At 42.8% G+C, this 25,499-nt stretch overlaps 1 protein-coding gene across 24 annotated transcripts in view; it reads left to right on the top strand.

Annotated features, from left to right (window-relative positions):
* Positions 1-25,499, top strand: part of KIF1B (kinesin family member 1B) — a 76,729-nt gene that overhangs the window by 18,378 nt on the left and 32,852 nt on the right. For 5 of the 24 annotated variants that reach the window (XM_038159814.1, XM_038159812.1, XM_038159811.1 and 2 more), the window contains exons 3-24: positions 315-391; positions 1,500-1,679; positions 2,030-2,095; positions 2,825-3,003; positions 3,669-3,780; positions 3,907-3,984; positions 4,154-4,219; positions 4,970-4,987; positions 5,151-5,226; positions 5,523-5,601; positions 5,888-6,030; positions 7,164-7,205; positions 9,585-9,796; positions 10,820-10,899; positions 11,262-11,337; positions 12,187-12,249; positions 13,136-13,198; positions 13,706-13,785; positions 15,160-15,266; positions 15,695-15,778; positions 15,943-16,123; positions 16,499-16,571. In XM_038159814.1, the coding sequence (XP_038015742.1) occupies positions 315-391; positions 1,500-1,679; positions 2,030-2,095; positions 2,825-3,003; positions 3,669-3,780; positions 3,907-3,984; positions 4,154-4,219; positions 4,970-4,987; positions 5,151-5,226; positions 5,523-5,601; positions 5,888-6,030; positions 7,164-7,205; positions 9,585-9,796; positions 10,820-10,899; positions 11,262-11,337; positions 12,187-12,249; positions 13,136-13,198; positions 13,706-13,785; positions 15,160-15,266; positions 15,695-15,778; positions 15,943-16,123; positions 16,499-16,571 (2,135 nt within the window). Of the gene's footprint in view, positions 1-314; positions 392-1,499; positions 1,680-2,029; positions 2,096-2,824; positions 3,004-3,668; positions 3,781-3,906; positions 3,985-4,153; positions 4,220-4,969; positions 4,988-5,150; positions 5,227-5,522; positions 5,602-5,887; positions 6,031-7,163; positions 7,206-9,584; positions 9,797-10,819; positions 10,900-11,261; positions 11,338-12,186; positions 12,250-13,135; positions 13,199-13,705; positions 13,786-15,159; positions 15,267-15,694; positions 15,779-15,942; positions 16,124-16,498; positions 16,572-20,535; positions 25,474-25,499 lie in introns of those variants that run through there. The other 19 variants (XM_038159826.1, XM_038159827.1, XM_038159818.1 and 16 more) reach the window with 12 other exon arrangements.

Below are 25,499 nucleotides of genomic sequence, written 5' to 3'. Positions count from 1 at the left end.
AAGGAAAAAAACCCCAAAGTACGAAACCCACCAACCTCAAGGTATCTGGAAAAGCTTCTGTTGATTGTGTGGAATGCACAGAATTCTGTTAAGCAACAGCATATTTCTCCTAGGAATTTTTTTCTTGTCTTATTTAAAATGAGTCCTACAGGAATAATAGTATTAGGAAGCAGTGAGTCTGTTACTACAGTCTTCCTACTCACATGCCATGTGGCATCTTTGAGTACTCAGATTCACAGGTTGTGGGTCAGCCAGCTTATTAACTATGCTCCTCAGTGTCAAGTTAGCTAAGAGTTTGAATTTTATTCTTGTAGGTATTATCAACCCAAAGAACCCTAAGGAAGCACCAAAGTCCTTCAGCTTTGACTACTCTTACTGGTCCCACACATCGGTAAGTGCTTACACAGGAAAGCTTTGTTTTGTTGTTCTTTGGTTTGATTTAACATTCTCTTCTGATCCTGCCACCCCTGTCAGATGTTTCTACACAGTCTTTCTCACCCACATTCAGGTTAAAAGCTTGTCATTGTATGTTGTGTTTCCCTGTTTGGGTGAGAGCAGAAAGCTAAAACAACTTGTACATATTCGAAAGATTACTGAAAATATTCTCCAACAAGGTTCTGTTCTAAATATTTTAAGGATGCACATGTGCCACGGTAGTTCATTTTTCCTCTTGGACAAATGACAGTTGCTCGAGTCCTTACAGTTCAAGGGGACACATGGTCTGGGTTTTGTTGGCAAATCTGGAAAAGGCAGCTCAGCGATCCACGTTTCCAATAGCTGCAAAAGCAATAAATTCTCATCCAGCTCCTGTGCCCCACCCTTCTGTGAATCGGTGCTAAGCTCTCAGTGACTTCCAGTAATTGTTCTCCAGCAGAACTGTGTTGTTCTGCCACCTCCTCCTCCCCTGCCTTGTTGTCTAAAAGATGTACAAAGAAGGGATAATGCATTTCTCTAAGACTAATTCTAGTAACTTAGATGGTGGAATAAGATTTAATATTTCTGAGCAAATCTGTGGTCAGTGAGACTGTTTTCACAATAAAATACTCGCCTCTCTTACTGAGTTTTTCAGAGCAGCCCTGAAAGTTGATCGTAGCCCAGTCACAGGAACATTATGAACAGAATGCATGAAAACTAGCAGATAAGCAGCATCAAGGAACAGAAGAGGTCTGATAAAATCTTGATCCCGACGTTAGAATGTTAGCACAGCTAAATTTGTCCTGATTTCAGGAGCAGGTAATGTTAAAATACAATGTTTCAGGAAGCAAGAGAATACTAGATTAAGAGTAAGATACACTCACAAACAATGCAGTGACATTGTCATTGTTGTTCTTCTCCATCTTGTTCTGCCTTGGGAAACCTGTGTGTAAAAATGGCCTAATTTACCTCTTCCTAAGGGATTGACCCACGAGGTAACAGTATTAAAATAAACAGTTGCTTTTTGACATCTTACTCAAATGATAGGGGAAGTCTGTGTTGATGCTGTTTTGGTGTCTTTCCAGCCTGAAGATCCCTGCTTTGCATCTCAGAGCCGTGTGTACAATGATATTGGGAAGGAGATGCTCCTGCATGCCTTTGAGGGCTACAACGTGTGCATCTTTGCCTATGGCCAGACTGGAGCTGGGAAATCCTACACCATGATGGGCAAGCAGGAGGAGAGCCAAGCAGGCATCATTCCCCAGGTAGGACTGAGCCCAGAAAGGGAGTTTGGTTTCTACAGCATCTTCAGACACACAATCGTGTTTTATACTGCAGTAAGAGTTAACAGAACTAAAGCTCACTGCTAATGTGACAGTACAGAGTAATGACACTGGTGAAACCCAGAGCAGTGCTGAGATACTGGACAAAACAAGGTTGATGGTGATGTAGGACTGAGATGAGTTCTTCCCAGTGAGGCTGTGTGTGGTTGATGCATTAGGGTAATTTCCTTTCACTGCCCTCATTCTGAAGCCATTTCCATGACATGTCCTGATAGTTACCTGTTACTTCTCAGTAAAGACTCATTCCTGACTTGGGCTTAATTTCCTTCCAGCTATGTGAAGAGCTGTTTGAGAAAATCAATGACAACAGCAATGAGGAAATGTCATATTCTGTAGAGGTGAGTGTGGTGAGGGATCAAAGAATGTCTGTATGCTGGACATCAAACTGACCTTAGGTGCTGGGTTATTGATGATGCATTAAGATGCTGATTTCTGATTAGTTTGGGGTTTTTAATTTTATTTTTAAGGCTTTTTGTCTTTTCTCTTTTGAGACAAATGTAAAAACCTTTCTGTGACTCCTTTTTACCCTCAACAGAAAACCAGTGTTCCTTTACCTGTGTAGCAATCCTGGAAAAAATGATGGGCTGAAAAATTTAAAGATGCATTTGCAGATTTTTTTTTTTTTTTTACTAAAAGCTCGAAGTTCTGCAGACAAGAAAAATCAGCTTTTTTTCCCTCTTAAGTTTGCTTTGGTAGTTCATAAGAGACATTCCTTGGAAGCAGACTCCTTTTACCGTCTGTCTTGTTTGATGCTTGTGCTGTGTCATAAGCTGTTCAGGTGATTGTGGACTCCAGTGTATAATTTTTCATTACACACCAATGTTTTCTGTTTTCTGAAATGGTTGAAGGATCTGTACATGGATGCAGAGCCAGCAGCTTGTGTTAGAGGTGTGATGTAGGAGACTTTTGACTCTTGCCTCTGCCAGTGTTTAAGCTGTGAATAACCCGAGGCACCCGTAGCTTTCCTGTGTGGGCTGGGGGAATTTCTACCACTGGCACTCTGAAATGCTGTGGAGGAAGGAGACCTTCAGAAATAGTGAATTGTCTGTGGAAATTCCTGTTTTCAGGTGAGTTACATGGAGATTTACTGTGAGAGAGTCAGAGACTTGTTGAACCCGAAGAACAAAGGGAATCTGCGGGTGCGAGAACATCCTCTCCTTGGGCCCTACGTGGAGGATCTGTCCAAGTTAGCAGTCACATCCTACACAGACATTGCAGACCTCATGGATGCTGGGAACAAAGCCAGGTTAGTGATGGGAGTGTGTTATATATTCTTATCAGTGTTTGCATTGGCACTTAAAAAAACCTCATGTAAGTGAGGAGTATTACTGAAATATGCACTGATCAATGCTGTTAAAAGCTGAAACTGCTCTGTGTGCTGAACTGGTCCTGCAAATCGATCTGTAGACATTTAAAGATTGCAAGGACTTGAGATAAAGTCTAAATAATTATCTGGCATTTACTTCTTCCTTTGCTGTGTACTCTGTTCACTATCCTAGTATAAAAGCTATGTGAATAGTCTCCTCTTTCCTCAGTTCAGGTGGTCAGGACTAAAGCTGTCATTCCAGCTTCAGTTTCTGGTTCATTATTAGTTGTTTCCATGCAAGCTGTTGGCTTCGTTCAACAACGCGTGAGAAGGACTCACATAAATGCTGCTCAGCTGTTCTTGGGTGTTTGCATGTAAGATGGACTACTGAATACACAGATTGAGAAAGCTCTGTTTAAACTGTGATGAAGATGGGAGTAATTCAGGAGTGAACAAATGAAAGGGTTTGGGAATGACATTAGGTGTGACTGGTCTTGGCTTGCACATCACCTGTGCAGCCTCTTGCTCTCATTCCTCTGCAGCTGCATTCAGCCCTGTAGGTAGTTGTCCCTTTTTAAACGTGCTCGTATCTGTTCGTGCTTTAGGACTGTGGCAGCCACCAACATGAATGAAACCAGCAGCCGCTCTCATGCTGTGTTTACAATTGTCTTCACTCAGAAGAAGCATGACACGGAAACCGACCTTTCCACAGAGAAGGTGTGTTACAGATCAGTGGCTTTCTGACTGTTTTTCACTGATTTTCCCTGCAGTAACTTTGTAGTTCTGTCCTTGCTGTGATTCACCAAGAACTCATTCTCCTGCTGATGTGCTTTCTCTCTTCAGGTCAGCAAGATCAGCCTGGTGGATCTGGCTGGGAGCGAGCGAGCTGACTCCACCGGCGCCAAGGGAACCCGGTTAAAGGTGCGGGGCTCTGGAGGGGTGCTGGGCAGGCACAGGCATCACCTGGAGGCTTTGCTGGACAAATAATAAATTATAAGTATGGGAGAAATAGTTGCAAACCTGAAGACCTGAAGAGATTCAGGGTTGAAGAGTTTTAATTACTATATAATACTGGTTTCTCTTTTCTCAGGAAGGAGCAAATATAAACAAGTCTCTCACAACTCTGGGCAAAGTTATTTCAGCATTGGCTGAAGTGGTGAGTAGAGCCTCTCCTTGCCTGCAACAACCTTTGCAGAGCTGGTCAAACGGAAACAGTGAAATCCGTGCAGTACAGCAGGATGGTTTGCTGCTCTTGGCCTTGCATTCTCAGCCCTATTAGCTGTGTGTATTTTGATAGATGAGTAGAGCTGATACTATTCTGTGGGTGTCACACAGGCTGTCAACAGATGGAAGCATTGGTTTGTTTAACTGTGAGGAAGCCTTGCTAAAGAAGCCTGTGTTTATGTAGAAGACCTGTTCACATAGCAAGTTTTTAGACCTTCAGTGCAGTGCATTAATTTTATTTTTATTTGAAAGAATAATTTTAGAAAACTTAACTGCAGCTTCGTTGTTAAAATTTATAGAAACACCAGTGCAATAATTTGATTCACTGGCTTTCTTTGCAATAGCAAGACTTAATAATATTTTAAGTGAGCATATATTGATCCAAGCAAAACGTTGTGGGTTTAAAAAAGTACTTTGTCTTTTATTTTTGTACTCTACCGCTATTAAAAAAAACCCAAAGAAACAAATAAATGATTGTTGTTCCTTTTAAAAGTGAGTCAACACCTTGGACAGGTTGAATATGCTTAAGTATTTTTTAGATTTTTTTTTTTTCAATTGGAGCTATTCTCATTAATTTGGCTTTTTAAGAAAAGGAAGTACTGTCTGACATGGAAACAATGTATAAATCTCTGTTAAGAAGCTCATCCTTCTTTTTCCTTTTTCCTTAATGCTTTCAACTTAGGATAACTGCACCAGCAAGGTACGATGGTCTGTGTAGGAGTAGATGTTGGTTTCTTTGCCTAGTGTAAGGTTTGCTGCTTGGAATTGTGTTATAACACAGAATTTAAATGTCAGGAAGATGTTCACATCTTTCTTACACAGAAAATCCTTCCTATTTTTCATGTTGTGTTGTTTCTTTGTAGAGCAAAAAGAAGAAGAAGACAGACTTTATACCCTACAGGGATTCTGTACTAACGTGGCTTCTTCGAGAAAATCTAGGTATGGCTGATTTGTCTGTGCCATTATGAAAAGAAAGTATCGCTGAATTTCCTAACTGCTTTTAACTCAAATTTGTCTTGAGTATGAGGCTAAATATCTTTAGTAGCCAAATCTGAATCGTCACAGCTCCGCCTTATGTTAATGCTGTAGCTCTTTCCTGTGTTCTTTGTATGTTTCTCAATACTGTAGAATTTAGTTGAATTCTGTAATTTATTGAAAGCACTGGTATTTGGTAGGTAGGTGGTGCCTGGAGTGTGTGCTGTAGTTTCATCTCAAACCTTGCCTGTTCCCTGTAGGTGGTAACTCCAGAACCGCAATGGTCGCTGCTCTCAGTCCAGCAGACATCAACTACGATGAAACCTTGAGCACTTTGAGGTACTTTCCCTTCCTCTGGGAGGGATATGGGTAATGTTTGCTCTAAAGGCCATTCTTTGTCCTTAAACCTTTGGTTTATTGTAAGCTGAGCTTATCTGTGGGGAAGAGGGCTCTACTGGCAAGGACTCAATTACCCTTCAGAGGAAGCAGGGATTTATTGCCTACTCTTCTGACATGCAGCTGCAAGTGAAATGTCTTCTGTGCTGCTGCACTCCTGTGTTACACATAAGTTGTGTGTAATCAGTTCCCTGTCTGTGGTAAGGTTTCGTTGTTTGTGTGGCTGCAGGTATGCTGATCGTGCGAAGCAGATTAAATGCAATGCTGTTATCAATGAAGATCCCAACGCCAAGCTGGTGCGGGAGCTCAAGGAGGAGGTGACAAGGCTCAAGGATCTCCTGCGTGCTCAAGGGCTGGGAGATATTATTGACAGTAAGTGGATTAAACACACCTCACTGTCCTGGGCTTGGCCTCTAGCAGAGGAGGGAGACCTGAGCCAGTGAGAGAAAAGGATTTAAAACACGGATTTTAAATACAGGTGCTGATATTTAAGTTTTGAACACGATTTTAGAAATGGCAGCCCTTTGTCTTCGAATGACCATCTTAGGTTTGTGTGTGGAGTTCATGAGCCACCTTCAAACTCTCAAGGAAAAATATGGAGTTTGAGTTTTCCTGTTATTGTAGAAATGCATTTGTGTAATAGAACTTGCACATTCAGGAGTTGAGTTATGGAGAGCCTTTTGTTTGGCTGCCAATAAAAGAGCTGAGATACAGAAACTCAGTCTCACACTGAGGGCAAAAGGCATCTTTCCTTCCTCCTCAGATGGTTAAGGTTATTAGTTGATACCTGGCTTCAGTGCCATCCTCACTCACAAAAGAAAACAATGGCTAATGTTAGACGGTGCCCTGAGTGACAAATCATTTGTCATCTTGAAGTAACTATGCAACAGCTGCTTGTGAATAACTAATGAATCCTTTTGGGAGATTTTGAGTTAGGTTGGCAGAGCCGTGTTGTACTGATTTGCTTTGCCAGCAACTCTTAAAGCACTAGAACACACTTGTGCCCAATTTCCTTGTCCTCATTCCAAGCAAGACAAATGAACTGAAATTTTAGCTGCTACATTCTGCTATAATATGAACAGTGATTTAATTCCTAGTGAAGGAAATGCCCATAAAAGCACAGAATGTATTCCAGTGGATTAAAATCTTCTTTGACAAAAAAAAAAAAATAGAAGCGTTGCACCAGTTTCTGACTTTTCAGACCTTTTTGTTGGTGAAGCAGAAGTCCTGACTTAGTCACAGACTACTAAAGACATGCAACACGTATCTACCTCTTTGTTTCCTTGTTTTCAAGAGAATGGGGCCAGGAGACAATGAAATACAAGTGTTTTTCATACTTGTTACAGTCTGTGGGTTTTGGTTATAAATCCAAACTGAAAAAACTGTGTAACTGAAAACTGTGTTATGTTTCTTTAAACATCAAGTAGTATTCTCTTCCCTTCCTATGTCACTAGTGAACCTTCAGTTTTGATCCTTCTTGTATTTTCCCTCCTGCTTCCTTTCAGTTGATCCAATGGGAGATGAATACTCTGGAAGTGGAGGCAAATGTGTGTATTGTGTGGTTCTCTTTTTAACCTGCTTTCTCTGGGTCAGCTTTTAACAGAGCATGCATGCCAGCATTTCTCACAGGGAAATCCCAGACAGAACACTCACTGGAATGCAGTGCAGGTTCATGAAAACCAGCCTCACCAGCACTTCTTAGATTGAGTCCACAACCAAAAAAATTGCAGAGTTTAAAGTGCAACATATGTTCATTGTTACCTTCTGGCAGAATGCAGAAGGGAGAGGGGTAGTTCTCCAGTGTGTTTTCATGGCAGTGCACAGTTTAGATTTGAACCAGAAAATCTTTCTCTCAAATCTTTCCCCAATTACTCAGTTCCTGCTCATGTAGCTTCCTGGCATTTCAGCAGCTCTTTTCCACTTTGAAGTATTTGCTTTAAACGTTTCAGTTGATGAACTCAAGATGAAGTATTACCAGTTCCTCCTGGACACTGCAATGTATTTTGTATAATCCTTAAAAAAAAAAAAAAAAGAAAAAGAAAGAAGCCAGACATCTTATACTGATAAAAGTCTCTTTTTTGAGGTTAAATATAGTTGGTTGCAGCTGATTAACTTAACAGAGCTAAAAGTCAGCAAAGAGCATTTGAATTCTCTTGGTGTTTGCTTCTAAGAAAGGGGAATATATGTAGTCTATTGCAAGGGAAACGTACTCCATGTAAATTTTGGGTTGGTAGGCTTTTTAAACTCTTTCAGTCGATCTTTGTGACCCTCACTCAATATCAGCTGAAAGAGATCTGTCTGAAATTTCCTAAAATTGAAGCTGTGGTGGTGTGCAGACTCATGCTGGCCTGTCTGACGTTCTGCTGCCGCTTCCAGCGTGTGCACGTCACGGTGTGAGAGCTGCGGCTCCGAGCAGCTGCATGGTCCCGAGGGTTCTGCTTCTCTGCAGCCACAGCCCCTGTGGAGCTATTGCAAGTGCCACTTCCTTTCTCTTCAGGAGTGCATGGCCTTTTGAGACTTCATCCCTGCTCCGTCATGCCTGCTTTCCTCATCCTGGCAGCATTCCCTTCCCTTAACCTGCTTCTCTTCTGTGAAACTCCCAGCCCTGCCTCCTGTATTTGCAGATGGTGGTTTTCAAACTGACTCGGGGCAGTCATCAGTTCCATGAGGCTGAAACAGCAGGTTGAGCCTGGAGTGAACTGGGGCACCAGGCTGACAATGGCAGGATTGTTCAGGGGAAGAGGAGAGGAGATGTAGGAGGACAGGGAAATTTATGCAATGTCTGGGGGAGCTTCTCACTTTTGTGAGTGTGATGCCCCTGTTTATTACTTGCAAGGTCTGATCTGACCTGTTTTCCTTCCTGAAGTGACTTTATTTTAAAGGATTTGTCTTTGAAATTCAATTTAAAAATATTAAAACTAAGCTGTTCAGTTTTCTGGTATTTTCATGTTAGAAGGTTTTTCTTTTGGTGTTTGATTATTCTAAGGATATGGTTTACAGATGTATCCAAGAAGCCAAGTTAAATTAATATAAATTTCCCTTGTATATTTGTTCTTAAATAATTCAGGCAGCTTTTCTTATTCTCTGGCTTTCAAGGCAGCATTTTCAGGCCTGCAGGTTTTCAGACTACAAAAGCTACCTTTTTAAATTTTGGAGGTTTTTAAAAGACCTTTCTTATTTAAGGTAATAGCCAAAAGGCTTTGAAGCACCTTCTGAAGTGTAAGACCCTTATCAGATATTTAGCTGATCAGATACGTTAGATTTCCATTTTTATTCAGATAAGGAAGGTCAAGAAGCAGCATAATGATGTTGTTGTGAACTTATGTTCTCTTGTCCCTGCCGTGCACTGACAGGTGATTCACATCCTCTCTGGTGAGAATTTAGGAGAGGAAGTTCATTGTCCATGTGGTGTGGGTGCTTTAGCAGCAGAACCACTGCTGTGATAAAAATTTACTTAATCATCATTTCACATGAAAGGACTCTGGAAGAGAAGGTTTTCCTGAGCTTAAGGGGTTGGTGTCTCAGAGGTCAGCCCAAAATGTCACTGATCTCATGAGGATCTCACTTTGTCCTGCTCTGAGCTTCAGGGTGCTCAGGTTAGTGTTCAGTGAGGAGTAGGATGGCTGCTTTTGGCCAAGGTGTAATTTATTTTTTCACGCTTTTTTGTTCAGAAAGGTTTATGATGCAGTCTTTCCTAGCAAACCTCAGGGTCTGAGTTGAGTTATGATGTTATTGTTGCTAGTATTCAAAGATTTGTTTCAGAACTGCCATCTAAAAATTACAAAACTTGCCTTGTTGCTGCTTAAATGCTTTCCTCTTACACTGGTATTTCCTTCCTTCCTTCCTTTCTTCCCTTTTTCCTCTTCCTTCCCCCTTCCTGTTTCCCATCTTCCTGCCTTCCCTCTGTCTGTGTGTCTCTCTCTCAGATCTGAAAGATTTTCAGAACAATAAGCATAGATACTTGCTAGCCTCCGAGAATCAACGTCCTGGCAATTTTTCCACAGCCTCCATGGGGTCCCTCACTGCATCTCCATCCTCCTGCTCTCTCAGTAGTCAGGTGGGCTTAACATCTGTGTCCAGTATACAGGAAAGAATCATGTCAACACCCGGAGGAGAAGAGGCCATTGAACGTTTGAAGGTGGGTATTAAGGAGGCTAAAGAATCATGAACCTGAGAGGACTTCCTTGCATAAATATCTCCTGTGTCTGCAGAAATTGTCTGAAACCCCCTTGCACCATAAAGAGGGCACTTAACTGCAGTGGGCTAGAAACTGGCTTCATGCACAACCTTTCTCGTTAAGATGATTTAGGTTTAATTGTAGCCTGGAGCTACAATTAAATTATAAATTAAATTCTTGATTCTAATTTACGGGTTTTCTGATGCAGTTGTAGTTATGGAAAATTTGAACATGAGTGTAGACTTAAAGGCCTGGTCAGCACTAGTGTGAGCCAAGTCTGACTTGCAAATGCACTCAGCTGTCAGAAAACCAAATTACCCCAAAGCTGAAAAAAAGGAGGAAGAATAATCCTGCCACTGTTGTCTTCGCCCAGCCCCCACAGATTAAAATGTGAAGCACAGAATAGCATGTTTGGGCCAGACAAAGGCAGCCTTGTCCCAGGGCTGCACGGAATTGAACCGCAGCAAAGTGCATCACACTGAAGTATTTCTTGATTTTTATGAAAGCCCCCCCAATGTCCACGGGTGGAGGAGTGGGGAGAGCTGGCTGAGTTGAGTCTCTGCGACATTCTCATGTTTGCCCATCAGACACTGCCACGGGGCTGAACACACTCTGCATTTCCCTTTCCTGCTGGAAACCCTCCGTTGCCATGGCAGTAACAGCGTGGTCTCTGCATTTCCTTGGCATTCAGTTACTGAATCATGTCTGTAAATCAGATTTAAAAATAAAAGGGAAATGAGTTTAGGTGATTCAAAATAAAATCTGACCGTGGTTAGATATGAAGTCATCTTTTCTCCTCAGCTTGCCTTCAGGACTATCTACCCTTTTAAAAATTGAGGGAAACAAGTAAGAGTTTTAAGGTGCTAAGAATGCTTTTTATATGTGAAATTAATTTGAGGCCTAAACAGAGCACAGACTTCAATTGCTTTGTGTATGTGAAGAACTTGGGGAAGAATTGTAAAACATCTTGGTATTTTCACACAGGAGTCTGAGAAGATCATTGCAGAGCTGAACGAAACATGGGAAGAGAAACTGAGGAAAACAGAGGCCATTAGGATGGAAAGGTCAGGAATCCAAAGTGCTGTAGGATGGATGGTCTCTGGAAAGTGGAAAATGGAGAAGGTTACTCTGGTCAAATGGAGAATGGTGTTAGGGATGGTTCTGCTGACCCTTGTGTTAGATGTAGAAGAGCAGGGCAATGCTGGGAGGAAGTCCTGCTCTTTCCTGCCTTTGTCACAGCTGAAGTTGCTGTTCCCTAGGCTGCTCTCAGAATGAAGTTTACCAGCTAGCCCTGGTGTGCTCTGAGGTGGTTACAGCCCTGGGTAGGCTGGTTCAAAGTCCAGTGCAGTAATTACCTGGCTTTCATTAGACCTTACTTGTCTTGAGAAGCCTAAAATGGGGTCACTATCCTGTTTTTGTCACTCAGAGAGGCATTGTTGGCAGAAATGGGCGTTGCCATTCGGGAAGATGGAGGAACACTGGGAGTCTTCTCACCCAAAAAGGTAAAGAAAATTGTTAACTCTTGCATGTATTTTCAAAAGGCTAATTGACCTGTGGTGAGGTGATGAGAGTTGAACTGTTTTGGATCTTCCTTTAGAAGATGCTGTGCTGCAAGGAGAAGCAGCTCCTTTTGTGTCTTGATTCAGTAGCAAATCAGAAGGTGCTGTGTCTTAATTCTGTTGCCATTTTCTGCAGTAGCTGTGTGTGGCCTTTGTGTGCTCTACCTGTTCTTCTTTGAGGAGATTTAAGGCTTCTTTGGGTGCTCTTCCTTGAATTGTTTGTTAATCCTTCTTCCCCTTGGAAAGAAGGATGGTGATCTAATGAACCAGTGAACAGATGGAATGCAAGGGACTATTTAATTCAATACCTGCCATTAGTTCTGTTTTCTGAAATGAGAAAGAAGCAGAGCTGTGCAGGAAAAGGGCATAAATCAGTGCTGTAAGTGTAAAATAATTAGGTTAGCAAAGAACCTGTCTCTGCAGGTAAAGCAGAATTATAAAAGAAGTACAATGAAAAAAAAACTACTTTCTTTTATCTTAAAAATCTTTGAACAAGCAGCATGGGTAATATCTTAGTGTGCAAGTGTGTAGTAAACTTGCAAGTGTGTGAAACTTGTAGGGTTAAGCAGGGACCTGTTCAGAGGCACTGCACAGAAATGCAGAAGCCCAGAATTGGTTAAAATGTTTGATCCTTCACTTAGAATAGTGTTAGTCTGCAATGCTTGGAGTGGTAGAACTCCAGTTTGCTTTTGGTAGCTACTCCAGGAGTGCCCAGAGTTTGTGAAGAGGCAGATTCATTGAGTATTCTTCACATTTCTTTCTCTTACGTTATGGATCCTCATCTCCTTTTAGATTTTTCCTCAGAGGCCATCAGCTCTTTTTGATGATTCTTTTGGTGCATTTTCAGCTGATCAGGTTTGTGTATAAATGCCTCCTGGCTAAAGTAGTTGCTTGGGTAATAGATAGTATTTCTTTTTACCTACATAGGATTTATTAGCAGAAGTGAAACTCCCAACCCAGTCCTGTCTGCTTCTGTTCCTTGCTATCCTTGCAGTTCCATTAGCTGTCCTTCTGCTGACCGTGGTTGTTGTGGAAATGTAGGAGATGAGAGCTTAGATAGAAAATGTGAATGTTCTGTGTGAAGACTCCTCTTCTGAGGTGCCAGTTTGTATCTCATCATATGCAAGGAGTGAACACTTGGGTGTGCCAGCATCATCTCTCAAGCTGTGGAGCTTTATTTCTTACAGAGTATTCCAGTGGTGCAAGTTGTGGTGGTACAGCAGCTGACTGTGTCTGGGATTTGGTTCTCTCCATTTTTCTCTTGATTGAAGAGCTTTAAAGAGCTCCAAGTGCTGATTTGTGCAGTGAACAGCAGTGGCAGCATGGAACATCTTCAGCTGCAGCTTTGGGTCACCCCTGGATTTTTAGGGGTGAAAAAGCTGTATTTTTTCTGTCCTTACAATTAATTCTTCCATTGGGCAAGTGACAACCAGAGTCCTTCATTCAAAGACAAATTCATCGTGACTGTCCAGTAATTTTTGAGCTTTTGTAAATGTAGTGCTGTTAAAAGCTCTCATAAGTAAACTTTTCTGCATCTAAGATAAGTTGATGGAAATGGTGTTAATAAGGAATCCGAGCCAAATTTATTTATTTTTGCTAAATTTATTTGTTTGAGGGTAACAAAGGGACAAGTGGCTTATTAATAGTTTTGTTTCTCTTTTATCATCTTTCTGCTTTACTTACGTTTAACCATTTTTGCCTTTTCTTTTGTGCTTGTGCTTACTGCCATCTCACTGGCTAGATTTTCACACCAAGGCCTTGTGACTTGTTTGCTGATTCCAATGGGGTTTTTTCACCAAAGAAGGTTGGTTTAGTAACTGTAGTGGATTTAAATTTAGAAGAAGTTTAGATGAAGAGCTTCTTAGCTGTTGGCATCAGAGAATATTGGTAGTTTTAGATTTTGTTTTGATGTTAACAGACTTTGCCAAATAAGCACCCGACCTGTGCCCAAGAAAAGTCAAAGTTGATTCCATATCAGTTTCAAAATTTCACTGAAGCAACATTTTCTGCTCTTGGACTTCCCTTATCAAAGTTTACAGAGACTTTATAAGGACTTGTTTTTCTCCAGCTGAAGCCTTTCTTCCTTCCATGGACTGATATTTTGGATAACTAAGCAATCTGAGCTGTATTTCACTGGTACTTTGTGATGCTTTGCAATACTTTAGGAGCTTATATTTGAAAAAATCCATTATGGAATAATCTCAATACACATGGCAAAACTGCTGGACAAAGCACACCCTCCTCAGCTGCAGGAAGGAGCCTGAAAGCAGAGCCTGAGTTCTTAATTAACTTTTTCTTTTTGTTCTTGCAGACTCCTCATCTTGTAAACCTTAATGAAGATCCACTCATGTCTGAATGTCTGCTGTACTACATCAAGGATGGCATCACAAGGTGAGAGTTGGTGCTGACACACTCTGGAGTTGTCTTCTCTGCTTGCTTAAATCCCCAAGCTGGAGACACCGTGAGTTTAAATGATACTTTGCCTTGGCTGTTCAAGTTGCAGGTACAAATGAAGCGTGAGCTTGCTGTAGGTGGAAAACAGTGCAGAAATGCAATTTCTATCAAGGTGACTTGGTGTTTAAAGTAAAAACACCAACTAACAAAAAGTAATATGTGCAGTCACTCAGCTTTAAGAAATAGTTATTACACCTGGGCAGTAAAAGAAAGCATGACATCCCCTCTTCAGTTTGTAGTAAAACTTACTGGAAGTACAGGAGAGATTTTGATGGGAGCAGGATTGAAAACGATGGCGACTGGAATATGGCTGAATGTTAGCTTTATTGTTTAGATAAATTGTTACTCGTGCCAGCACACATTTAATGGAAGCTGCATTCACAGATACGAGATAAAATTTAATTGCCAGACTTCAAATTAAAAATTGATTTTATTCCAAAACTTATTTTCAAAACAGCTGGAAGGAGAGAGGTGATTTTTATTTTTTTTTTTGAGCACCAAGTTGTGTTTGGTTGCTTAGTTTGTATATTCCTGGGGAACAAATGGAAGGGCATTCACACAGGGGCTGGCATATGGTGCTGCTGTAAGGTGCATTAAGCCCACTGAAAAGTGTAGAGAAATCAGCAGAGAATGATGACTAGAATAGCTTGGGGCTTAAGTCATTGTAAGTTTTGAGCCTAGTTCATTGGCATCAGAAATGTGTAAATTAATAAGCAGAGCAAGTTCATAAACATTAGGATTGGAAATTAGTTGTCTGTACCTAGAATTGCTCAAACACTTGGGTTTGAAATGGACATACATCTTTGTGCTCCAGGGGTACAGCCAACCTCTCTGTCTAGGTGCTGGATGAAACTGCTTGTGGCATCAAATTATTCAGCAGGAGCCTCCTGAGCCCTTTGTGCTCCTTTGTTCAAGTGCAGAAGGTGGTTAGTGGGGGATGATCCCTGTCTGCCAGCTGAAATACACCACTGGAAGTTCTTGTTGGGTTCCCCCCGCCCTTGCATCCCCTTCTAAAAGGGAAGGGTTTCACAAGACGGAAGGAATTGCATTAGACCCAGAGGTATTTACCATTTCAGTTCTCAAGTGACATGTTTTAAGGGAGAGAACCTTCCTTCTGCAAAGCTGCCCTCCTCCAGTTCGTGGCAGAGCAGGCAGGTTCTCTGCAGTGCAGAATTAAGCGCCGGTCCGAACCTTTACATGTGCAGGGTAGTGTTAATAGTTGAGACGTTTTCCTGGGTGTTTGTGGGCGCTGTTGCCCAGCTCAGAGTTTGGAAGGTGTCTGGTTTGCTGTTGACACGCCCGTGTTGGCAGGGTTGGCCAGGCTGACGCGGAGCGGCGCCAGGACATCGTGCTGAGCGGGGCTCACATCAAGGAGGAGCACTGCGTCTTCCGCAGCGAGAGGAACAACAACGGCGAAGGTACAGCCTGCTTCTGCTGAGGGCACTGCTCAGCCTTGCACTTCTGTCACTTCCATAGCTGGCCAGCGCGTCTGGTCATTCGCAAGTTTTCTGACCTTGTTTTCTTGAGTGGTGGGGAAAGAAAATAAAATTTCTGTAGGTGATAATAGCTTCAAACTGTAGGCTGCAGCCAGTGTAACAGGTAAATTCTGACCCTGGTGAACTATAAATATGAAAAAAAAGTAGTTTCCAGCTGCAGTAGGTAGTGAAGTCAGTACTATTGATTTCCTCTTGGGTCTTTATTTTTAAGCAGGGTGACATTCAGGGGTGATTGACTTCTTTGGTGTTGGTATGAACATAGGCAGCAAATGAGAGGCCTTTGGGGCTTCCACCCTTCTGTTCCTCTACAGGACTCTCTAAAGTCTCACTCATCGATGTTTTCTTTGTAGTTATTGTTACTCTGGAGCCTTGTGAACGATCAGAAACATACGTCAATGGCAAGAGGGTTGTGCAGCCTGTGCAGCTGCGTTCAGGTAAGAAATGTTACCACAGATTCTTTTGTAGACTCTCTGTAGGTGGCATTGACATCATATATGGGGAACGCTAGGTGCTGTTCAGGGGCAGTGTCGCCTTTAGCTTTTAAATAGAAGTTGGTACCATTCTTCTGTCAGCTGCAGTTTTCTGTTCCTATTTCTAGGAAATCGTATCATCATGGGTAAAAATCATGTCTTCAGATTCAACCACCCAGAGCAAGCACGAGCAGAAAGAGAGAAAACGCCATCAGCTGAGACTCCCTCAGAGCCAGTTGACTGGACATTTGCTCAGAGGGAGCTTCTGGAGAAGCAGGGCATTGACATGAAGCAAGAGATGGAGAAAAGGTAATAAAATAACTCAAAATTCCAACCTGAAAGAAGGAAGAGTCAGCAGTAGGTTACTGGGTTCTGCCACATAGCACCTCTGCTACCCCTTGTGCAAGTTCAGAAAGCTTCCTCCTCACGTTACTGTAGTGTTTCAGTGCTCCAGCTCCTTTAAAAATCTCAGGTAAGCTCTGGCCACTAACACTGCAGAGCTTTTGGTAAGGGCTGAAATGCAGCCTGCAGGGTTTCACTTCAGTAGTACCGAATAGCCAGAGAACAGTTCCTTTTAAGGACAATGACTTTTCCTCTTGTAACTGTAATTCAGGAGACTGTGCATGTGGAGTAACACCAGCAGAAAACCAATGACCTCTGACTACTTCTTCTGTTCATCTTCAGATTACAAGAAATGGAGATCTTATATAAGAAGGAGAAGGAGGAAGCTGATCTCTTGTTGGAGCAGCAAAGACTGGTATGTGTCCATACTCCTGATTAACTATGCCTTTGGCAAACAGTAATTCCTGTCCTTGCTTATCTGAAAGTTTAGGAAACCTGCTTGGGTTGTCTGCACAATGCAGTTCTCCCTTTGCTTTCAAATTCTTTGTGTCTACAGTGAATTGTTAGGAGTGTGAGTGAGCTCCTTCAGGTTAATTCAGAGATTGTGATTGACAGTAAAGAGGCTTTAATCAATTCTTGTTGGGATAGATCAGATTTCCTCCAAGTTAACCTGAAAGAAGGGCATTTTTGTGCTCTATGTTTTTTGAAGTTCCTTTTCAGTAGTCTAAACAGCTACTCCTTGGGATGTTTGCCTTTATTTTTGTCTTGGATCACCAGAACATACTAATTTTGTGCTGCCAAAGAGATTTCTAGAACATTGATACACTAGGTTTAGTTTCTGAATGATGTCTGAAAATGTTGCTGCATTGTGCATGTTTTAACCCTTCTCCCTCCCCTGCATGGAGTTCCTTGTGAGGGTCTTGGTGGGACACAAGCCAGTGGTGGGGCTCTGAGCAGGGAGCAGTGTGGTAATTGTTCAGAGCACTGGGAATTCCACCACTCCACGTGTTTTTCAAATAGGAAGTCTGACACATTAAGTCTGATATAGGAAGACTTCAGTCTTCTCACAACAAATACCTCTGAAGTGCATTACAAAGAGAAATTCATACAGTCTTCAAGCACCCTGTGAATTTGAAAAACAAGACCAAACCCTGGAATGAAGTCTAGATTTCCCTAAGAAACCCAAGTCTCCTGATTCTGCTTTAGCTGGTTGTCTTTAGCCAGAACACAAATGTAGTTGTGCCAGAATTCTGATAAAAATTTCAAACTCATGATTCGTATTTGAATTATGAGATGGAGACCACTGAAAACTGTGGGTTGAATGCATGCTGGGCTTTGCACTGTAAAGCTCTTGCCCTTCTTCCCAAGCCAGAATGGAGCAAAGTACCGTGGCTTCCATAGGAAGAAGCAACATAATTTTAAAAAAAAATTCCAATTACACACTTAGAGACTTCTGCATCATTAATTGTTTCATCACAAGGGGCTAATTTCCTGGATGGAGAGGAGTGGCTGCAGACTTTGACCAAGGAAACCATTAGTTCAGAAAAAAAGCATAAAATGTGACTAATGTCATGTTTCATCTCTGGAATTTTATAGTTAAAATTCGGGTAGCAAAAAAATAGTACAGTAAAAATGTGAAAATAAAAATAGTCTGAGTATTGAGTAACTTTTGGCAATGTGTCAAATGAGATGCAAGTAATGGAATTCCCTCCCTTAAATTTTAGCTGACTGGCACAAACTAAGCTATTGTATGAATTAAAGATGTGAAATTGGCTGTCTGGGAAGCTGCTTGCAATGAGGCTGCATTTATAAAGTGTTGTGAAGGGAATTTATTTCCCCAAATACTTCAGATTAAGGGAAAATTCTTTAGAGAGTGGAGTGGTTAATATAAGAAAGATGCTGGTTTCTTCAAGTTTGTTTTGTTCCTGCTGGTTTGAGGTAGTGGACAAAGGTGGAATGCTACCCGACATGCCTCAGCAGCTCCTGAAAGACAGCTGTCCTAGTTGTAAGGGATGAGATCCTTGGCCAGGGAGCAGCATCCTGCTTGTCACAGTGCTCCATAGGAATATTTCAGGTGACAGCAGAGCTTGCTGACACAGCTCGTGATTTCTGCGTTGCTGTGTGCAGAGCCTGGGATGGCAGGATCAGTGCATCCACGCAGCCGAAGCTGAATAACGCGTGGCAAAGCTGGGAGTGCATTTCAGCTTGTGGACCTTAAGAGTGTTTGCATGGCTGCCATAGCCAGCTGCAGTATGAGGTCCTCTAGCTTACTGCTGTGTAAGACTGAGATATAAATATTCTGGGTCTAAACTGAGTATAATCTCAGATGTAAGAAGCTAGCTAATCCTGTTTACCAGATTGTTTTGATTTTTATGCTGAGATTCCAACCAGTCTGGATGTTTATTTGTTAGATGTGCTGTACAAAAAAAAATGAACAATAGCTCTTGTCCCTCAAAATTGCCAACTAAAATGCCTTTGCCTTGCTAGTATTACTAGGGAATAGAAGTAGTTGTTCTCCATTTTACCAACTGATTGTGAAGATGTGTGTAATGAAGCTAAAATGGTCATAATGCCTCTGCAGTGGCCAGTTGATATTAGAATTTTGATCATAGCTGCACTAATTGGTCTGGGTAACCTCTGAGTGCACACAGGGCCATGACTCAGTGTCTCTTCATCATCCTTTGATACGAAGACATGCTTTACCCATAAGTAGTTCTATGGTAGTTTCATAACAATCAGAGTCCTGGGGAACTTGTGACTTAATGTTGGAGTAGTTCATGTTTTGCCTTCCTGGTCGTATCCCTGAGTGGCCCAACTACACTGGGGCTTCCTCCAGGGAACCTTTGGTTTCCACTGCAGTGTGCAATTTGCTAGATGCTGTTTCCTTAGGCCACAACTTTTGTCAGCTGTAAACTCACAAAGAGTTTCTAAACCAGTGTTTTGCTTATATTTTGACCTAAACTAGAAGTTCGTTCTCTAGTACTGTTCTTAAAACTACATTAAGTCACAAGAAGCTCAATAATGTGAATCCGGTGCTGGCTCAATGACTTGGATTTCCTTTGGTTTTAGAGTAAGTGGCTGTTACTGTTCCTGGTTTCTCATGTGTTCTAAATCTCCATGTGGAAAACAGGGATGTTAGTTAGAGCTGCATTAGACACTGACAGCTGGCTGAAGGCGTTTGGATCACAGTAACACACAGGACTTCTTGCTTGTCAAAGAGGTGTCTTAATGGGCCTTTAAGGAAAAGTGGTCTGTTTTGATCCCGGGTTGCAGTAAGCAATGATGATATCCTTTACTTGTGGTGGCAGTTTATCTGAACAGACATTCCTAGCATATGGAAACCCGAGGCACTGCTCATTAAAAATCATTTAGCAAAAGGTGGGAAGCTTGTAATGAAGAAGCAAAGCGCATAATGCTTAGCAAGTGTGTGGAAGCTCCAGGCTCTAGGGTTTGAGAAGAAGACAAATCAAGGATATCAAATAGAAAATTCGTATTTAAACAATTAAAACCAGAAAGTCATTACTCTGCATTCTGCTGAAACTCATTCTTCGGACAGACAAGACTGATAATGGTTTTTTTTTCTTTAAACTAAGCAACAAGGTGCCAAATGGAAAAAAAATCAAACAAACAAACCACAACCCACCTCTGAAACTCTGATTCTGGATATCCTTCTAGCTTGTAGCAAGTCTTGGAGTATGAACCACTGTCTTCGTCTGTCATAGTGGCACTTACAGTCCTTTTAACATTGAACCTTTCGGCTGCTTCTGTTTCATTTTTTCTCAACGCCTAACACTTCTCTGGCTGCTATTGTAGTGAAATGGATTCTAAACTTGAGCGTCCCTGCAACCACGTGCAACGTTACTAACCAGTGTTAACCCGACTCACTCTGGCTGCTCATGACATCTTCTGTGGCTGTTGTGCTCACCTTCCTGGGGAGGATTTGCTGAGAGAAGCAACAGCAGTCACCAAGGCAAATGTGTGTGGTGGGGATTTGCATGTCTTTGTAGCATGTGTGAAGTGCAGTTTACACTTGGTTTTAAGATATAAAACCAGGAACTTGGTTTTAGTCGGTCTGCTTAAAGACTTTGGAAGGGTTTGGGAGGGAAGAATTCAGATTATCAGCTATTATGAGATGACAAGACTTAAACATAATGTTAATCTTTATTTAGTGAAGAGCTCCAATTTTGACAGTCCATGACTCTGGAAGATGCATTTTAATGCCCTAACACTCAGTCTTCAGGGACCTCCTTATCACTTATTCTATTTTGATTTTTGATTTGGTTTTCTTTGCCTGCTACTTCTTGTTTAGCTTTTCCATTTTCTTACAATTTTAATTTTGGTTATTTTGGGGCCACTTCTTGATTTTTGTTTTTCCAAAGGATGCAGACTCTGATAGTGGGGATGATTCGGACAAGAGATCGTGTGAGGAGAGTTGGAGACTGATCACTTCCCTGAGAGAGAAGCTGCCCCCCAGCAAGCTCCAAACCATTGTAAAAAAGTGTGGCCTCCCCAGCAGTGGGAAGAAACGAGAACCTATTAAAATGTACCAGATACCCCAACGGCGACGCCTTAGCAAAGACTCCAAATGGGTCACCATCTCAGACCTAAAGATTCAGGCTGTGAAGGAGATATGCTATGAGGTAGCACTCAATGACTTCAGGCACAGTAGGCAGGAGATTGAGGCTCTGGCCATTGTTAAAATGAAGGAGCTTTGTGCCATGTATGGGAAAAAAGACCCAAATGAGCGCGAATCATGGCGAGCTGTCGCTCGGGATGTCTGGGATACAGTAGGAGTCGGAGATGAAAAGATTGAAGATGTAATGGCCAATGGTAAAGGAATAACTGATGTGGATGACCTAAAGGTGCACATAGACAAACTGGAAGATATCCTGCAAGAAGTGAAGAAGCAGAACAACATGAAGGATGAAGAGATCAAAGTTCTCAGAAATAAAATGCTAAAAATGGAGAAGGTTTTACCCCTGATAGGGTCTCCAGACAAAGCTCAGTCGACCGGAGCTAACGCTAAGTCTCCGAACTCTGCCAGTGCAGTGGATGTGGATAAGAAGCCCACAGATGAGGCAAAGAGAAGTGAGAATGATGATCTTGCTAAGGAGGAGCGTGTGTCTCAGTTAATGGCAGGTGATCCAGCTTTCAGACGCGGGCGTTTGCGTTGGATGAGGCAAGAACAGATTCGATTTAAAAATCTGCAGCAGCAGGAAATAGCAAAGCAGCTTCGTCGACAGAATATGCCTCATCGGTTTATTCCACCTGAAAATCGCAAACCCCGGTTTCCTTTCAAAAGCAATCCCAAACACAGGAACTCGTGGAGTCCAGGCACCCACATCATTATCACCGAGGATGAAGTTATTGAGGTTAGAATTCCGAAAGAAGACGATAAGAACAAAGATGAAGGCAAAGAGAAAGAAAGCAAAGCTGCTTCTAAAGATGCGCAGCAGCTGTGGAATCTTTACGGCCCGCAGAGGAGCCAAGATAACATCCAGGTGAACCGGCAGCAGCTGGGCCCGCCGCCGCAGCCCGGCAGCCAGCAGCAGCCGCAGCTGCGCTGGAGGAGCAACTCCCTCAACAGCGGCTCGCACAAGGCGCTGCGGCGCCAGGCCTCGGGCTCCTCCGAGGCGCTGCACAGCCCGGAGCCGCAGGGCTCCCAGCACAAGCGCCACCTGCACCAGCACCGCCAGCCCTACGGCGGCCACGGGGCCGAGGGCAGCGCCCCGAAACAGACGGACCGGCCCGGCCAGCACGGCCCGTTCGTGACGCCGCCGCGCATGAGGCGCCAGTTCTCAGCCCCCAACCTGAAAGCGGGCAGGGAGACCGCGGTATGAGCAGCGCCCGGCCGGCCGCGCCTGGCGGGGGCTGCCCGGGGCTCGGCCGGGCCTGGCGGGGGCTCCCCGGGCTCCCCGGGGCTCGGCCGGGCCTGGCGGGGGCTCCCCGGGCTCCCCGGGGCTCGGCCGCGCCTGGCGGGGGCTCCCCGGGCTCCCCCGGGCTCGGCCGGGCCCGGGCCTCGCGGAGCTCCGGGGCCCCGCAGCCGCGCCCGGTGCCGGCCCTGCCGCCCGGGCACTCTGCGTGTGACTCTCCTTGCCCTTTTAACAGCATCCGTCAGAAGAATATTCTGAAAAATTGTAAGAACTTTTTTCATAAACTAGAAGACTTGGAGGGAGGGAGGTGGAGGGGAGGACTTCCCGCTAGCTCATTTACCAAGTTTTTTGTGTGTGCGTGTGTCTTGAAGTATTTTTCTAGTGCTGAAAATATTGTCTGGAACTTACCAAGTGCTGCCTTCCTCCTGTGTTTTATGTAGACAATCAAAAGAGGAATTTAGTTTCTAGCATTGAATGTTTCTTGTGACCATTTTCTTAGCAATAAGGAAACTGACCATCTGTTTGTAAATGGATCTGGTTCTTCAGAACAATATTTTCCACTCTTAACTCAATTTTTAATAGTAATAATAATCTATAAACCAAAAGTTGTCGGCTGACATGATACGTGTCGCTTTTTTATAAAGAAATTAAGAAGAGATATTGGGTCATGCCCCCTGAGTAAATGTCTCTTCTCCTTCTGCTTAAGTTCATAAATATTGGTATGAAATTGCTGTGACAGTTAAACCAGCCTGAATGGAATTTTATGTCAGAATATATATATAATGCTGAAGCGATTATTTGGAAATAAGCTTTTTCTAATTCCCATTGTATCTCTAAATATAATAGGTTTTAATTATTGTACTGAGACTGTGGAAAGGAACTAGGGTTTTTCAACACTTTGGTGCACTCAAAAAGCTAATTCTTTTATTTTATGTTTTCATCTTTCTCAGGCATGAGTCTGGGAGATGTTCTTGAAATAGTTATTCTTAGGAAGATTTACAAATCACTACTTTTGGCTGAATTCTCCTGTGAGATGGGAGAATTGAACTGTTTCATCTTAATGTGATACCTCATGTTAGTGCCTCTGGTCTTGGATTAAACTAGAATTCAAGACTCGTTTAATAAAGGAGAAGGTTGCTTTGAGGAGAAAATAAGATTAGTTTTCCTTCTCCCCACACTCAAAATGCAAGTTAAAATCTTTCATGTCTGTTTTGCTCTGGAGGGGTTTGCACTTGCAGGTGATTTGCCATAACACAAAGGCTTGCTATTCCTGCTTCAGATTACTGAAAAACTAGTGATTAAGGACTAGGCTTTGAGGTTTTGTCGCAGTTGGAGAGTCCCAGCCTGAACGGTACTGGGTTATTTTCTGAGTTTCCAAAAGTGCAAGACAAAGTTGCTCTTACTTTGGAAAATCCGTGGCCTTAACTGTAAGCCAATAGAAATATATTTGAGGACTTGTTTTGCTTTTAAATTTAACTTGAATAAAATTTTAAAAACGAAATTGGATGCTCTACCACATTTGGTGAGGTAGGTCCACTTTGCAGTGTATTTGTGCTGTTTTGCACAAGTATCCTGAATTTACTTGAGGTTGCTTATTTTTTTATAAAATGTAAGCCCTGCTGGTAACTGTTACTTGTGTGTGGCTCAGCATAGCTGTAGGTGAGTGGCAAGTGTCTTAAGCTTATTTTCCATATTTTTTGTCCTATCCTACTTCTCTCCTGCCTCAGCTGGTCATGTTGTAGGTGCTGCTGCAACACGTGTGCCACTTACATATCAAGTAATCAAGTGCCAGCTCTTCATTCTCAGCACATGTATCACTGATGGGATGGTGGCCCCTGCTGCAGGAGATCCAAAGTCAGTCCTCCAACTCCTAGAAGAACAAACTGGGAGTTTTGCTTTGTGGCAGGTTTAGTTCTGTGCCCAGATCTGGCTTTGTAACTTGCTTTGTCTCATGCTTTGGCCTACTTGAACAAAGGATATAAACCATTGCTTCCAAAAATGCCTTGATTCTTAAAGAAAAGAAGGCTTGTAGATGAGCAGTACTTTCTTTGAGCTTGAGTCCAAACTGCAAAGTGAGTTTTGGGCTGCAAGTAATGTTTTGCTGTTGTTTTTATTTCAGAATCCTGTTTTAGTAGTGCATTGCACTTTGGTTTGGTGCATGTCAAGCATAATGAGTTCTTACACATCCTCGGAAGGGCTTGGGCTCTGCTGAGCGTGCATGCCTGGGAAGAGCCTCTCAGTTCTGCAGGAGTGCGTGAGGCAGACAGAGCCAGCCTGCAGGGGTGGGTGGCGGGAGGAGACCAAAGCAATCCCATCTCCTGGCCCGTGTCTGGGGGATTGTGCTGCCTGTATGGAGTCACCACGTGGCTGAGCACCGAGTCCTTCTGAGGTCCATGGAGCTGCGTGTACTGACACGAGGCTAAAACTCCTGCTGCTTGATGCCTTAATGCTGAACACTAAAATGTTTGTGCCAACTGATCTCAGCTTAAAATTCAGAAAAGAACTCTCTGTAAGTGCCTGGGTGCTGCTGGTGAGCAGTAGGTTGCCATCAGTCTGTCTTACCCCACTTTTTAGTGCAGCCCTAGAAGAACAGCCCTGCCTGTTCTGTAGGATTTGACAAAGCAGGAAAAGGACAGTCAGTGTCAGAATGGAGTCCAGTCTGCTTCAAGGAAGCAGCTTTTTGCCTGGCTTTCAGGAGGATATTTAGGAATTTGATATGAATTTCAGTGCAGTGCTTCATCTGATAAGGGAAGCAGTGTGAGAACTGTGGGTCTCCTTGCACTATTCAGAAATGCACACAAGTCTCACTCCAAATCCTGTGTTAATGGAGTTAATGAACAGTGAGACAGCTGCTTCCATTGATGCCTGTGTGAAAAGGCTTTCAGGGTAATGGGAATGTGGCATCCGTGGTGGAAGTGCTCTTTACTGAGTTCAGCTGCCTTTGCCAAGTGCTGCTGTGCTTTGACAGCTGGCTGGGATCCACCTGTGCCTTCGGGATGGCTTCTCTAGGACTCGCTGGGACACTGGGCTTGGGGGTGGGATTGAATGCACGTCACTAACGCTCCTCACTCAGATTGACTCCAACATCCTTCCTCAAGCAATCTGAATTTAGGGATCTGTCAAATTAGAGGATGCTGTTTTTGTCAGTACATTCAGCATAGTTTCAGTATCTCCCTCACTGTGTCCTTTACATGTTGAAATTTGTTTTTTGTTTTCTTGGATACTTCCCATTAAATCTCTTCAGGAGCTGCCACATGAGAAATCTATGCTGTGTAACTATTTGTACTGTAAAGAAAGCAGTGAGCTGCCTTTGAACTAAATGGGGTTTTCAGATCTGTCTGTTGTTTTGGATTGTCTTAAGAGCAAGTATCTGCCTTGTGAAAAGCAGAACTGGTTTGTATTGTAACAAGTGCTCTTTCAATAAACTATGAAATACTCTTGTAAGTGTCAGACTCGTATCAGTGAAATGG

The sequence above is a fragment of the Motacilla alba genome, chromosome 21 (genome assembly GCF_015832195.1).
Source record: "Motacilla alba alba isolate MOTALB_02 chromosome 21, Motacilla_alba_V1.0_pri, whole genome shotgun sequence".
NCBI classification, from domain to species: Eukaryota; Metazoa; Chordata; class Aves; order Passeriformes; family Motacillidae; genus Motacilla; species Motacilla alba.
Note: the sequence above shows the minus strand (reverse complement) of the source record. Positions and strands in the feature narration are given on the sequence as shown.